The sequence below is a fragment of the Coregonus clupeaformis genome, chromosome 22, assembly GCF_020615455.1.
Source record: "Coregonus clupeaformis isolate EN_2021a chromosome 22, ASM2061545v1, whole genome shotgun sequence".
Classification (NCBI taxonomy): Eukaryota; Metazoa; Chordata; class Actinopteri; order Salmoniformes; family Salmonidae; genus Coregonus; species Coregonus clupeaformis.
In genome coordinates, this window is record NC_059213.1 from 3,148,269 (window position 1) to 3,164,334 (window position 16,066).

At 40.2% G+C, this 16,066-nt stretch overlaps 1 protein-coding gene across 1 annotated transcript in view; it reads left to right on the plus strand.

The window, feature by feature from the left end:
- Nucleotides 1-14,695, plus strand: part of LOC121562227 (tetraspanin-5) — a 56,730-nt gene extending 42,035 nt beyond the window's left edge. The window contains exons 5-10 of the mRNA XM_045206309.1: nucleotides 2,119-2,244; nucleotides 2,980-3,027; nucleotides 6,573-6,689; nucleotides 8,032-8,093; nucleotides 13,086-13,131; nucleotides 13,417-14,695. Coding sequence (XP_045062244.1) covers nucleotides 2,119-2,244; nucleotides 2,980-3,027; nucleotides 6,573-6,689; nucleotides 8,032-8,093; nucleotides 13,086-13,098 — 366 coding nt within the window. The 3' untranslated portion in view covers nucleotides 13,099-13,131; nucleotides 13,417-14,695. The remainder of the gene's footprint in view (nucleotides 1-2,118; nucleotides 2,245-2,979; nucleotides 3,028-6,572; nucleotides 6,690-8,031; nucleotides 8,094-13,085; nucleotides 13,132-13,416) is intronic.
- The last annotated feature ends 1,371 nt before the right edge of the window (nucleotides 14,696-16,066 follow it).

A 16,066-nucleotide genomic window follows, 5' to 3' on the forward strand; every position in this document is an offset into this window, starting at 1 on the left:
TGAAATGTCTTTAGTCAATAAGTATTCAATGGCAAGCCTAAATAAGTTCAGGAGGAAGAATTTGCTGAACAAGTCACAAACAATTATCTGTAAGGTCCCTCAGTCGAGCAGTGAATTTCAAACACAGATTCAACCACAAAGACAAGGGAGGTTTTCCAATGCCTTGCAAAGAGACCACCTGATGGTAGATGGGTAAAAAATAAAAAATAAAAGACACTGAATATCCCTTTGAACATGGTGATGTTATTAATTACACTTTGGATGGTGTATCAATATACCCAGCCACTGCAAAGATACAGGCGTCCTTCCTGTATGGACGGAGAGGAAGGAAACCACTCAGAGATTTCACCATGAGGCCAATGATGACTTTAAAACAGTTACATAGTTTAATGGCTGTGATAGGAGAAAACTGAGGATGGATCAACAAAATTGTAGTTACTCCACAATACTATCCTAAATTACAAAGTGAAATGAAGGAAGCCTGTACAGAATACAAATAATCCAAAACATGCATCCTGTTTGCAATAAGGTGCTAAAGTAAAACTGCAAAAAATGTGGCTAAGAAATTAACTTCATGTCCTGAATACAAAACGTTATGTTTGGGGCAAATCCGAAAACCACTCTTCATATTTTCAAGCATGGTGGTGGCTGTATCATGTTATGGGTATGCTTGTCATCGGCAAGGACTAGTGAGTTTTTTAGGATAAAAATAAATAGAATAGAGCAAAGCACAGGCAAAATCCTAGAGGAAAACCTGGTTCAGTCTGCTTTCCAACAGACACTGGGAGACAAATTCACCTTCCAGCAGGAAAATAACCAAAACACAAGGCCAGATATACACTGGAATTGCTTACCAAGACGACATTGAATGTTCCTGTGTGGCCTAGTTACAGTTTTGACTTAAATCGGCTTGAAAATGTATGGCAAGACTTGAAAATGTCTGTCTAGGAATGATCAACAACCACATTGATAGTGCTTGATAAAATCCAGGTGTTCAAAGCTCTTAGAGACTCACAGCTGTAATCGCTCCCAAAGGTGAATACTTATGTAAATTAAGCATTTCTGTATTTCATTTTCAATCAATTTACAAAAATGTCTAAAAACATGTTTTCACTTTGTCTTTATGGGGTCTTGTATGTAGATGGGTGAAAAAAAAGTGGAACAAGTATGAATACTTTCTGAAGGTACTGTATAGGAAGGCATAGACTTTTTCAGACCTTTCCTTCACCGGGTGGGCCGTTTGGGAAATGTTTGGCAAAATGTGAGTATACCCACTTCTTCAGGCACCACTACACCACTGGGTGCACCTGAAATATTTTCACATGTGACCTTTAATGGCCTTGAAATATATAATTCACAAAAAATACAAATGAACATGTTGTGAATCAACTCTCACAGCTTTTAACAGCATGTATGGGTTATTTATGTTGTTATTTTCAGAAGCTTCTGGCTAGCATTACCTAGCTAGCTAAATAACCATATGCACATAAAACTGTCTATGTGGATTGACAACTACTGAGGTTAATGGAAAGTCATGTAAGGGCCACGCTCACTGTAATGCTAGTAGCAATTCGATGTGTGTTGCCGACTGCAATGTTTACGCCTCAGTAATGCTGCGTTCACATGGTACGTTTTCAATGAGCATGACGGTAAATGCCATTGAGGCTGGCGGTGAATGCCATCAGCCGCCACGGTAGATGGCACTTGCTGCCAGAGCTCAAATATTTCAACTTTTGTTCTCTGCCATAGTGTTGTTTTCTACTGGATGTTGATTTGCACAGTTTGTTTACTGAAATCTCCATAACAACTCTTACCATCATGCTGTCTTGCTTTTGCCGTCACCCTCTTTCTTGTTTTCTTGTCCCGTTATGGCGACTGATATGACGGTTTTTGCATCCCTCGTCTAAACGCAGCATAAGATCCTCTGTAGCTCAGCTGGTAGAGCACGGCACTTGTAATGCCAGGGTAGTGGGTTCGATCCCTGGGACCACCCATACACAAAAATGTATGCACGCATGACTGTAAGTCGCTTTGGATTAAAGCGTCTGCTAAATGGCATATTATAATATGTTGTTGAGGTCTGAACGGGATGTTTTTCTGTCTCTTTGGCCTTTTCAGTGGGAGTGTTGTGGAGCCTTTGGGGCAGACGACTGGAACTTGAACATCTACTTCAACTGCACTGATTCCAACCCAAGTCGCGAGAAGTGCGGAGTGCCCTTTTCATGCTGCACCAAAGACCCGGCAGTACGTGTTCTCTCACCACTCTCACTTCACTGAACTATACCCACTATCCTCTGAAGTACAGACAGCTTTTATTGGAGTTGATCATTTAGTACTTTACTAGTGCAATTGCGAAAACTAATTTGGAGTAGTAATCAAAATGCCCCCATTCTAACGTCCAGCCACCAGCGTATTGCAGTGTTTAGTCCTCCCAGATGCTGCTGAACAGAAAGTGGCAGAGTGTTCCTATCTTAGCTCATGTCCCTTTTTAAGGGGCTAACTTCTCACAGTGGCTAACTTCACATCACCATAAATCAAAGTCATACAACACACACAAGGAGGGACACAACTAGCCTGTGCCGCACAGAACTCACTCATACTACAGCCAAGCAACACACAAATACGCTACATAACCCTCAATTTTGTATTTCCTATTAAGTATTTAGCATGCAACAAGACCAGATGGCATGTAGCTTCAAATTACATTTCTTTGCCTAGAAGCACATACAAAATATAAGTGCTTGACATTGACATTATCCATGATATTTGAAAAATAACTAATGGTTTGGCTCACAGGTCAATATATATGCCTATATCAAGCTCAATAACAACCCCAGGTTTAAACCATCCTCTCACTTAGCAGGCCCTGCACCCATTTCTATCTAATGTTTGAAAACTTGTCGCAGGTTTGGTATTGAGTCAATTAGGCGAATGCTGTGAATATACTGTTTATAAATATCCTCTCTTTTCGTATTGTAGGAGGATGTCATTAACACCCAGTGTGGCTACGACATTCGAGCTAAAGCGGTGAGTTGAATCGTTCTTATTGCAGAAAATATGTTATTTCCCAACAGTAACTTATTTGAGATTCCTGGAAATGCTGTGAAGTACTTCATCCAAGAGTCTGCGCCAATATTCTAATTCGAAAGTCGCTGTTATTAGTGTTGGGCCGACACAGTGAGGCCGGTGCAATGCCTTAGTAGTAGAGGGGAAAACGTTATTCAGAGACCTGCTGTCTTGCCTCTTAGATCAAAAGGAATAATATTACATGGAAAGGGGGGACTTGATCCTAGATCAGCACTCCTACTCTGAGACACTTGATACAAACAGCCCCAGAATCCAACATTACTGCAGTCTGTTCACTTGGAAGCAAGCTAAGGGAGCTTGTTCCACAGCATGGGGATGGATTGTTTCATCAAAGGCAGCCCTCAAAATGAAAATAGTTGAATTGTGAAATAGAAATCGTGGAAAACTGTTTCCTATAAGCCATTGGCAGGTTGGTTGGGCTAGATGAGGTCATTCTTACTGCACTCCACCCAAGTCTAAGTCACAACACTGGTCTCAAAGTCCATCACCACTCTCCCAGCCCCCATTTCACAACAGCTGGTTCCCTCAGTACTATGGGTTGCCTGGAATTACTCATGGTGGAGAAATGTGCTTTTGGCCAAGTACCATGGGAGAGAGAGTAATGTAAGGAAGGGGTGTATTTATTTTCCAAACATTACAGCGTACCCTCAAACTGAGAAAAGCATAAATGTGGAGACTGTTTTGATAAGATTCAGTTCAGTGAAATTAGGGATATTTCAACAAAAGGACATGGAGAACTGCAGGATGTTCATGGAATGGTCATTTGTCGAGATACAGTGAGCTCCAAAAGTATTGGGACAGTGACAAATGTTTTGTTGTTTTGGCTCTGTACTCCAGCACTTTGGATTTGAAATGATACAATGAAAATGAGGTTAAAGTGCAGACTGTCAGCTTTCATTTGAGGATATTTTCATCCATATCGGGGGAACCGTTTAAAAATTACAGCACTTTTAGGACATAATCTTCCCATTTTAGGGGGACCAAAAGTATTGTGACTAGGGCTGTTACGGTGACCGTATTACCACCACACCGGCGGTCACGAGTCATGATGGCAGTCAAATTCCACGTGACCATTTAGTCACCGTAATTAGGCTTCTCCAAGCTCGGATGCTGTTGATGGTAGCAAGTTTAGTAGCCTACCAAACTTGCTAACTGCCTGGTACTCAGCACTCTGACATCAATGCAAATGTGATAGAAAATCTAATCAAACACTTCATGAGAGCCCATGAGCTCATGTTGCGCAACATTTCTATAGGCTATGCAGTTGCGTGAGAAAACAATGATAGCCTCTATTAAAAAGAGGAGGATCCCATCAGATTTCTATAAGCTATGCCTACTGTTATATTTATTTCTCAACTTTCCTAATATTAAGCACATTGCTTCTCTTTACAACAGGATGGCATGAAGATTAACCACGGGAATAGCGTCCTCCATTCATAGATTACATGTATTTTTTCCCCCTGCCCCTGCTTCAAGACAGGTGCATGATAATGGTCCATTCTAAATAAATACAAATTCACACATATATTATTTAGTATATGTAAAGACAAGATTAAATCAAGAATAATGTTATGGTTGACAATATTAGCCTATTACTTGTGAATGATATATTTGCTGCCGGGAAATTCGAGGCATTATCAAGTGCTTGTCAATTTGTGAATGAGAGACTGATGAAGTGTGTACAGCCTGCGCAAAAAAACTAAGCAGAGCTCATGCCTTGCATGCAACTTTTTTCAAATCATCATTAGGGTTGCATCATGCAGCCTTAGAATGTATTAAAAATCTAAACATATAGCCCAACGTTTGTATCACAACTAAAGTGGCCAAATCACTTCTTAAAATAAAGCACATTCATCTGCTTTACAATGGGTTTAGAGCCTAACTGGCATACATATGCAGCGCGTGAGTTTAAAGTTTGAGTTTCAAGATAATTTTCACCATAAAAATGCACCTTTATAATAAAAGCATTACATGCATAATCACATTTGCGCTTATAGCCTACTGCCATGTGCGCATTGCTGTGCTTATAATGTGAAGAAATAGCCTAATAGTTTATCAACATTTTAAGCTAAACGTTCTGATCTGTTGCGACAGCCTCATTACTTAAAACATGTTTTTTGATGCTAGTGGTTGTATTAATTTGGGATCTATCGCATCCCACAACTGTCCCAGACTATGTTTGGAATATTTATTTCTCGCACAGAATAGAATAGGTCAACTTTTGTACTATGGGGGATAGTAGATTGACATAGGCTAGTGCTTTTGCTGTTCGTTAGGCCTATTTCTCTTGTTGACTGACAAAAAGTAAATGTGGACAGTTCTTCCAATATCTTCAATTTGCACCTCGGAATTGGATAAGGACGTGCACAGTTGCGTCCCCGATGTGTCTGTCTTCACTTATAGCCTGTGAGAAAGACCCGATCAAGTGACAGAGAGCCATGTGAGGGAGAGGTGCTTCGGAGCGCCCAGCCGTGAGAAGGGAATTATAAATATTATATTCAGCCCAAGGGCACAACGGCCACTGGCCGGAAAAGGCATGGATCTTTTTAGGTGGCATTATGGCCACACAAAGGGGACTGCCAGGAAACGCCACAGCCCTAATTGTGACAAGTTTAAAGTAGTCAAAAGTTTAATATTTGGTCCCCTATTCCTAACACGCAATGATTACATCAAGCTTGTGATCTAAAAACCTGTTGGATGCCTTTGCTGTTTGTTTTGGTTGTTAATTAAATTTGTGCCCAATAGAAATTAATTATAAATAATGTGTTTTGTCATTTTGGAGACACTTTTATTGTAAATAAGAATAGAATATGTTTCCAAACACTTCTACATTAATGTGGATGCTACCATGATTACGGATAATCCTTAATGAATCGTGAATAATGATGAGTGAGAAAGTTACAGATGCATATTTTAACTTTCTCACTCATCATTATTCATGATTCAAAACAACAACAAATGTGTCACTGTCCCAATACTTTTGGAGCTCACTGTACTGTATATGGCATGCAAGTCAGGGTGAAGTTGCCCCTACACACTGATCTTTGGTCAGTTTTGCATTTAGGATTGGGGGAGAGGAAGCTGATCTTGAATCTATACCTAGGAGAAACTTCACCCCGTAGTGCCCACGAAAACACTTGAGGTGACTAATAAGGTGGCTAACAAAAGCTGACATTTAACATCTAGGCTACTGAAGCATGATTAACCTGATGTACAATTCACATAATAATATAACAATACTATAAAGTAGCTATTGCATTTAGCAGACGCTGTTATCCAAAGCGACTTCTAGTATAGTAACTGTTTTTTGTATATGTAACCCCAGCAGGAATCTAACCCATGACCGTGGTGGTGGTAGCACCATGCTCTAACCAACTGAGCTACACTTGATAACAGAGTAAATACCAATAAAATGATGGACTGTAAGATAAAAGTGTTAGCATTAAAGGTAATTGTTTTGTTTTGTGTCATCTCTGCTGTGTTAGGACTCAGAGCAGAGGACCTTTATCTACATCAAAGGCTGTGTGCCTCAATTTGAGAAGTGGCTTCAAGACAACCTGACAGTGGTGGCGGGGATCTTCATAGGAATCGCTTTACTACAGGTTGGGAACACATGTCTGATACATAAGTCCCAAATACACCGGAGAATGAACCCTGGTTTTAACTGGGTCTGCTTTCAGTGCATTTGGGTCTTAAAGCTACAGCCTGGGTTTTGAGAAGCTGTTCAATGGTCATTTCTATTCTTTATATTTTACACATTGATATAATATAACGTATAAATGCCTCATGAGTTTAGCAAAACTGTCTGTCTTTACCATAATCCTGTGGCGGGTGGTTTGTACGGATTCAGGCGCAGGAGGGTAAATCACAGAATAAATTGTTTATTCGGTATGACAGCGGGACGCAGCAATGCGTAAAACACTGGAGAACAACAAGGCACACGGATGAAGATCCCGGCGATACAAAATACAATAGAGCTCCACCGAGCTATAATAACCTCCAAAATAAACAATCACACACAAAGACAGGGGGGGCAGAGGGAATACTTATACAGGTACTGATGAGGGGATATGAACCAGGTGTGTGTAATAAACAAGACAAAACAAATGGAATGATGGGATGAGGAGAGGCAGTGTCTAGAAGGCCGGTGACGACGAATGCCGAAGCATGCCCGAACAAGAAGAGGAGGAAGTTGTGACAAATCCAAAATATAAGGGACGGAATTCAATCCGAAACTGCGTTATAGAGCACTTGACATATTAAGATAATTTCCAATTGAGCCGACATCTGCTATGTTTACCTTGAATGCGATCTCCACATATGTGGTAACATTGGCTTTAAAAGGCACATTGTCGACAACGTTCTATGGGTCCCCTCCAAGGTTTCATTATTCCATTGTTTACAAACAAGAAGAATGTGAACAAATTACATATATGGTTGAAACTATCATGTAGATGTCATGGACTGTCAGACCTTGCATCTAGAGTGCTGTCTATGAATTTGAGAGGGGTTACATTTCCCCACCCCCATCCCTCAGATGTATCATAAAACAAATAGCGGGCACCCTCTTATGTTGTTTTTTAAAATCCCAGAATGTAGCTTTAAGGGCTATAATTTCAACATTAAAATGTTTCTTCTGACTTGTTGTCGGAATTGAATGTACTTGAAATAGCCAGGTTTTCTTTATTTGATAGTGGGGTCAATACTCCATTTCTTAAGATGTCTTGAAACATTGTTTATCTCTGCTTTTTATGTTCATAGCTGACTATGCTTGTGAATATGGTTGTGAACTTTACTTGCTACAAAATGATGACTTAGGTTATTGTCTGAGAATATAATTTATACATTAAACAAACTATGAAACACTGAAATCAACTAGATCTATCACCACAGTAGCCGTTCAAAAGTAGAGATGTCTCACCTAATCTTTGTGCCCTTTTTCAGATTTTCGGGATCTGTTTAGCACAGAATTTAGTGAGCGACATTGAAGCAGTGAGAGAGAGCTGGTAAGAACCACAATTGATCATACAAAAATATCAATTTTTTTTTTTTTTTTTTACTTCCATGTTAAAGGAAGTAAATAACATGCACAGCACTTACACAAATGACTAAATAGATTGTGGGGGCTGTTTGTTAGAGTTCAGTGCGGCTTTTGACATGCTGGAAAAACGTATGTGTTATGGCTTTACACCCCCTGCTATAATGTGGATAAAGAGTTACTTGTCTAACAGAACACAGAGGGTGTTCTTTAATGGAAGCCTCTCAAACATAATCCAGGTAGAATCAGGAATTCCCCAGGGCAGCTGTCTAGGCCCCTTGCTTTTTTCCATCTTTACTAACGACATGCCACTGGCTTTGAGTAAAGCCAGTGTGTCTATGTATGCGGATGACTCATCAATATACACGTCAGCTACTACAGCAACTGAAATAACTGCAACACTTAACAAAAAGTTGCAGTTAGTTTCGGAATTGGTGGCAAGGAATAAGTTAGTCCTGAATATTTCCAAACCTAAAAGCATTGTATTTGGGTAAAATCATTCACTTAACCCTAAACCTCAACTACATCTCGTAAATGAATAATGTGGAAATTGAGCAAGTTGAGGTGACTAAACTGCTTGAAATAACCCTGGATTGTAGACTGTCATGGTCAAAGCATATTGATATAACAGTAGCTAAGATGGGGAGAAGTATGTCCATAATTAAGCGCTGCTCTGCCTTCTTAACAACACTATCAACAAGGCAGGTCCTACAGGCCCTAGTTTTGTCGCACCTAGACTACTGTTCAGTAGTGTGGTCAGGTGCCACAAAGAGGAAATTGGGGAAATTGCAGTTGGCTCAGAACAGGGCAGCACGGCTGGCCCTTAAAAGTACACGGAGAGCTAACATTGATGACATGCATGTCAGTCTCTCCTGGCTCAGATTGGATTGACTTCATCACTGCTTGTTTTTGTGAGAGGTGTCGACAAGCTGAATGTACCGAGCTGTCTGTTTGGAATACTGGCACACAGCTCGGACACCCATGCATACCCCACAAGACATGCCACCAGAGGTCTCTTCACAGTCCCCAAGTCCAGAACGGACTATGGGAGGCGCACAGTACTACATAGAGCCATGACTACATGAAACTCTATTCCACATCAGGTGATGTGCAAGCAGTAGAATCAGATAAAAAAACATGTTAAAAAACAGATTAAAATACACCTTGTGGAACAGCGGGGACTGTGAAGAGACACACACACAGGTACATACACACATACAGTGGGGAAAAAAGTATTTAGTCAGCCACCAATTGTTCATGTTCTCCCACTTAAAAAGATGAGAGAGGCCTGTAATTTTCATCATTGGTACACGTCAACTATGACAGACAAATTGAGATTTTTTTTCTCCAGAAAATCACATTGTAGAATTTTTACTGAATTTATTTGCAAATTATGGTGGAAAATAAGTATTTGGTCACCTACAAACAAGCACGATTTCTGGCTCTCACAGACCTGTAACTTCTTCTTTAAGAGGCTCCTCTGTCCTCCACTCGTTACCTGTATTAATGGCACCTGTTTGAACTTGTTATCAGTATAAAAGACACATGTCCACAACCTCAAACAGTCACACTCCAAACTCCACTATGGCCAAGACCAAAGAGCTGTCAAAGGACACCAGAAACAAAATTGTAGACCTGCACCAGGCTGGGAAGACTGAATCTGCAATAGGTAAGCAGCTTGGTTTGAAGAAATCAACTGTGGGAGCAATTATTAGGAAATGGAAGACATACAAGACCACTGATAATCTCCCTCGATCTGGGGCTCCACGCAAGATCTCACCCCGTGGGGTCAAAATGATCACAAGAACGGTGAACAAAAATCCCAGAACCACACGGGGGGACCTAGTGAATGACCTGCAGAGAGCTGGGACCAAAGTAACAAAGCCTACCATCAGTAACACACTACGCCGCCAGGGACTCAAATCCTGCAGTGCCAGACGTGTCCCCCTGCTTAAGCCAGTACATGTCCAGGCCCGTCTGAAGTTTGCTAGAGTGCATTTGGATGATCCAGAAGAGGATTGGGAGAATGTCATATGGTCAGATGGGGGTGGAAACATCATGCTTTGGGGCTGTTTTTCTGCAAAGGGACCAGGATGACTGATCCGTGTAAAGGAAAGAATGAATGGGGCCATGTATCGTGAGATTTTGAGTGAAAACCTCCTTCCATCAGCAAGGGCATTGAAGATGAAACGTGGCTGGGTCTTTCAGCATGACAATGATCCCAAACACACCGCCCGGGCAACGAAGGAGTGGCTTCGTAAGAAGCATTTCAAGGTCCTGGAGTGGCCTAGCCAGTCTCCAGATCTCAACCCCATAGAAAATCTTTGGAGGGAGTTGAAAGTCTGTGGTGCCCAGCGACAGCCCCAAAACATCACTGCTCTAGAGGAGATCTGCATGGCGGAATGGGCCAAAATACCAGCAACAGTGTGTGAAAACCTTGTGAAGACTTACAGAAAACGTTTGACCTGTGTCATTGCCACCATAATTTGCAAATAAATTCATAAAAAATCCTACAATGTGATTTTCTGGATTTTGTTTCTCATTTTGTCTGTCATAGTTGACGTGTACCTATGATGACAATTACAGGCCTCTCTCATCTTTTTAAGTGGGAGAACTTGCACAATTGGTGGCTGACTAAATACTTTTTTCCCCCACTGTACAGTTGAAGTCGGTAGTTTACATACACTTTAGCCAAATACATTTCAACTCAGTTTTTCATAATTCCTGACATTTAATCCTAGTAAAAATTCCCTGTCTTAGCTGACCTAGGATCACCACTTTATTTTAAGAATGTGAAATGTCAGAATAATAGTAGAGATAATTATTTATTTCAGCTTTTATTTATTTCATCACATTCCCAGTGGGTCAGAAGTTTACATACACTCAATTAGAATTTGGTAGCATTGCCTTTAAATTGTTTATCTTGGGTCAAACGTTTCGTGTAGCCTTCCTCCTGACAGAGCTGGTGTAACTGAATCAGGTTTGTAGGCCTCCTTGCTCGCACACATTTTTTCAGTTCTGCCTACAAATTTTCTATAGGATTGAGGTCATGGCTTTGTGATGGCCACTCCAATACCTTGACTTTGTTGTCCTTAAGCCATTTTGCCACAATTCTGGAAGTATGCTTGGGGTCATTGTCCATTTGGAAGACCCATTTGTGACCAAGCTTTAACTTCCTGACTGATGTCTTGAGATGTTGCTTCAATATATCCACATAATTTTCCTTCCTCATGATGCCATCTATTTTGTGAAGTGCACCAGTCCCTCGTCAGCAAAGCACCCCCACAGCATGATGCTGCCACCCCCATGCTTCACGGTTGGAATGGTGTTCTTCGGCTTGCAAGCTACCCCCTTTTTCCTCCAAACATAACAATGGTCATTATGGCCAAACAGTTCTATTTTTGTTTCATCAGACCGAAGGACATTTCTCCAAAAAGTACAATCTTTGTCCCCATGTGTAGTTGCAAACCGTACTCTGGGTTTTTTATGGTGGTTTTGGAGCAGTGGCTTCTTCCTTGCTGAGCGGCCTTTCAGGTTATGTCGATATAGGACTTGTTTTACTGTGGATATAGATACTTTTGTACCTGTATCCTCCAGCATCTTCACAAGGTCCTTTGCTGTTGTTCTGGGATTGATTTGCACTTTTCGCACCAAAGTACGTTATTCTCTAGGAGACAGAACGCGTCTCCTTCCTGAGCGGTATGACGGCTGCGTGGTCCGATGGTGTTTATACTTGCATACTATTGTTTGTACATATGAACGTGGTACCTTCAGGTGTTTGGAAATTGCTCCCAAGAAATTGCTCCCAACCAGACTTGTGGAGGTCTACAAAATTTTGTTCTGAGGTCTTGGCTGATTTCTTTTGATTTCCCCCAATGTCAAGCAAAGAGGCACTGGGTTTGAAGGAAGGCCTTGAAATACATCCACAGGTACACCTCCAATTGACTCAAAGGATGTCAATTAGCCTATCAGAAGCTTCTAAAGCCATGATATCATTTTCTGGAATTTTCCAAGCTGTTTAAAGGCACAGTCAACTTAGTGTATGTAAACTTCTGACCCACTGGAATTGTGATCCAGTGAATTATAAATGAAATAATCTGTCTGTAAACAATTGTTGGAAAAATTACTTGTGTCATGCACAAAGTAGATGTCCTAACCGACTTGCCAAAACTATAGTTTGTTAACAAGAAATGTGTGGAGTGGTTGAAAAACGAGTTTTAATGACTCCAACCTAAGTGTATGTAAACTTCCGACTTCAACTGTACATATAGACACTCACTCTACACACACGTACACATGGATGTTGTATTGTAAACATGTGATAGTGGTGTAGTGGCCTGAAGGAACACACTAAATGTGTTGGGTAAAGTGTTATGAAATATAATGTCATGTAATATTTTAAATGGTATGTAACTGCCTTAATGTTGCAGGACCCCAGGAAGATTAGCTGCTGCCTTAATAAATACAAAATACAAGAAATGGAAAACTCCACACCAAAACTATATTTTGGTATTTGTTTCATTAGTCCATTGTTGATATAGTCCCAAAAATGTTTTGCATGTCACTATTACACTATAGCGAAACCACCATTTTTTGTTTGTTTAAAGGAAAACTCCACCCCAAAATATGTAACTTTCAAAATACAGAAATCTGGCCCACATGATGCATTTTGAATCATATGATGCTGCAGATTTATGTATTTTGAAAGTTACATATTTTGGGGTGGAGTTTTCCTTTAAACAAACAAAAAATGGTGGTTTCGCTATAGTGTAATTTTGCCTCCTGGTGGTCATAACTGGTACTAAAGGATGAAATACTGTTGACGCTTTGGTGAATCACTATGCGTAAAGATTTTGTATTGAAAAAACATTTAAATACAACCAGGATTATAAACCCAGGGTTTGGTGAGTGCACTTTTAATTTATTTTCACTTTCCTCTCTTTCCCCCGTCACACATCAGTTTGTTTACCTGAAACATCTCAAGCAAACTAAAGGTTGTAACGAAGGTAAGCCCCATTACGCTTGTTCTACAATCGTTCTAGGCTCCAGAATCGTTTAATCTCATCTATTAAAGACAAATATGTCTAGGGAACCAATAAAACTATAGTTAATAAATAACAGTGAAAGAAGTCCTCCCCGCTACTGTTGTATTCTCTTGATTTAAATCTTAGTTTAGTGTCCTTTAGACATTATATTTTATCATGCTCAGATTAACTACCATACTTTGACATCTTTCATCCATACTTGACATTTAAATGAAATATTGATTCGATTTCGTATCTCCCATGCAGATCTCTTGAGTTTTGCCACCTTCTAAAGAGAGACGATCAGGACACTTGGGAAATGTACAAAATGAAGACTCTCGCTGCTTCCTTTATGCTCTGTATATAATCATTTTGTAAGAGTTCGTTTTTATATGTCTCACTGATGCAGTGTCAAACACTGCCTGGAAGGGTCGTGTACAAAGCCATGTGTATACATATGTGTATATATGGGAGCCATACATATGTATCTATATGGCTCTGTCATGTACAGTATAGAGCTGAGGTGGTTCTGGAAATGCACTGCATGCCTATTCATAGGGCATTGGTTCTCCTACCTGTATTCTTTAATGTTATAATGTCTGATGTATTGTACAGTATACGTCAGATTATCAGTATGGAGTGAATTGGCTGGGTAGCACATTGTACACTGTGTTATAAAGCCTACGTAGCTGTAGCAGTAACATGTATTGTAATGTCATGCTATGCTGTGTGAAGTGTCATAAATTGGTTTAGGGACAGGTCCCTAAACCAATGTATGACACTTCACACAGTATAGCATGACATTACAATATCATGCAGCAGTTTGGGATCATTAGTATGTTACATTTTAATTAATGACAATGTTTTGTGATGTCGTTGGTCATAAAGTGACATTATGAACTATCATTAGGCGATGTACTTGGTGTCATGTCATGGCAGAATTCATCTAGGCTTGATGAAGTTTGAGTCTCGTAATTAAGTGTTCCAGTTTCTAAAGAGGGAACATGTTCTAAAGATAATTTGTGTTGCTAATACCACACACGTCCTGTCTATTGACTAGCAATAACTTCAAGAACCTTGAACTAACTCTATTTCAGCCACATGTGTTGCATTTCATTGTCGTGTTCAATTTATACCAATTGCCCCATAAAGGTGAGGTATCAAAACCCAACTAGGTTCTTTACTGAATTTTGAATGACTTTACTTTTAGCTGTTATTGGTTTATTTCTCTATTTTGTCTGAATTTTTTCCACAGAAGAATCCAAGCAGGCAAAAATGTGGCTGTTATTACCGTTATTTTCTGGTTATATGGTCGAGAAGACATCATATAACCAAATGCAACCAAACGGTCTCTGTTACAGTACAACCAGGCAAATACATATTTTTTCATGATGACATCAAGAGGTCATGGGAAAGAGTAATATTTTGGTTGTTATCTGGTCACATAATCAGATAGGGTCAGCAGGTAAGCTAGCGGTTAAGAGCGTTTGGGCCAGTAACTGAAAGGCCACTGGTTGGAATCCCCGAGCCGACTAGGTGAAAAATATTTCTGTGTGCCCTTGAGCAAGGCACTTAACCCTAACTGCTCTTCTAAATTGCTCTGGATAAGAGCGTCTGCTAAATGAATAAAAAGACAATATCAAAACGTACTTATGAAACCTGACCATGACATCAAAATGACCTCATTCCAACCTGTTTTGCCTGCTTCGATGAGACTTCTCTGGTATTCACCAACCTATTGTTCCTGGCAGGCACACAGCACATCACCAGCTGGTTAGCTTTCTGGAAGCAGATGACATTTGCACTCTCACCAGCAGATTTTAAGAGGGAACTGAGGCAGATATTTGTATTACATCTATGTGAAGTAGGGTTGGGGTCAAAACCATTTCAATTTAGAATGACATGACTTACAATTCAATACTTTAAAAGTGCCATTTTAAATTTCAATCAACTTTCTGAATTGAAATGGAGATGACCACAACCCTGGATTGCTGTGTCCCTTATTTCCTAAGGCAATGTTTTCACTAGAATAAAACAACAAATTAACCAAATAAAGGTTCTGATTTCTTCATGTGACTGAACTAATAGGTGCAAACAGTAGATTGGTGCACACCAGTTGAGGCTGCTGAGGGGAGGACGGCTCACAATAATGGCTGGAATGGAGTGAATACATTCCATTCACTCCATTCCAGCCATTATTGTGAGCCGTCCTCCCCTCAGCAGCCTCCACTGGTGCACACTCTTAAGTAATCTGGCCCTATTTGGGGTATAGAGTAAGAATATCACATATTTTGTTAAAACTGACTCATGATTTTTTGGGGGACTGCATCTAGGTGTGTACTTTTCACTGCGCCATCTCACAAAACTCAAAAACAAACATTTTCCCTGTGCCATAGGTGTGATCATGATGTTCTGTACTTTCATTTCATATGTGTTTTATATCATGTAAATAACTGGATAGTGAAAAGTTTTAAATATCTCAAAATAAATGTATGCTGCTTTGTATTAAAGTGGGTCTGAGAGGTGATTCATTCATGTATTTGTGTAAAAGGTAACATGTTTGTTGACACGTTGACCATGAACCTCTGGCCAATTCATCATATCTTTTCTATTTTTTCTTCTGGCAATGTAAGAAGGGCCTGGACATCGGCTTATAAAACTGTCAGCTGGCATGTTAGGCTAGTTGAAGAGGCTACCAGATTGATTCAGCTTACGATTGTGCTGCTTTGGAACTGTATTTGAACAAGATCAGTCAATCCATGTGATCTCAGATATCAGCGTTAGCCTTTTCCTGCTAAATGTCTCCACCTGCAGGTGAATCAGTGACAGTACACAAACTACATGGGTGAGGTTACCATCCAGTGATAACTGACTCAGCCAGGGCCCGGTTCCAGGCATAAGTGACATCGGCAGTAAC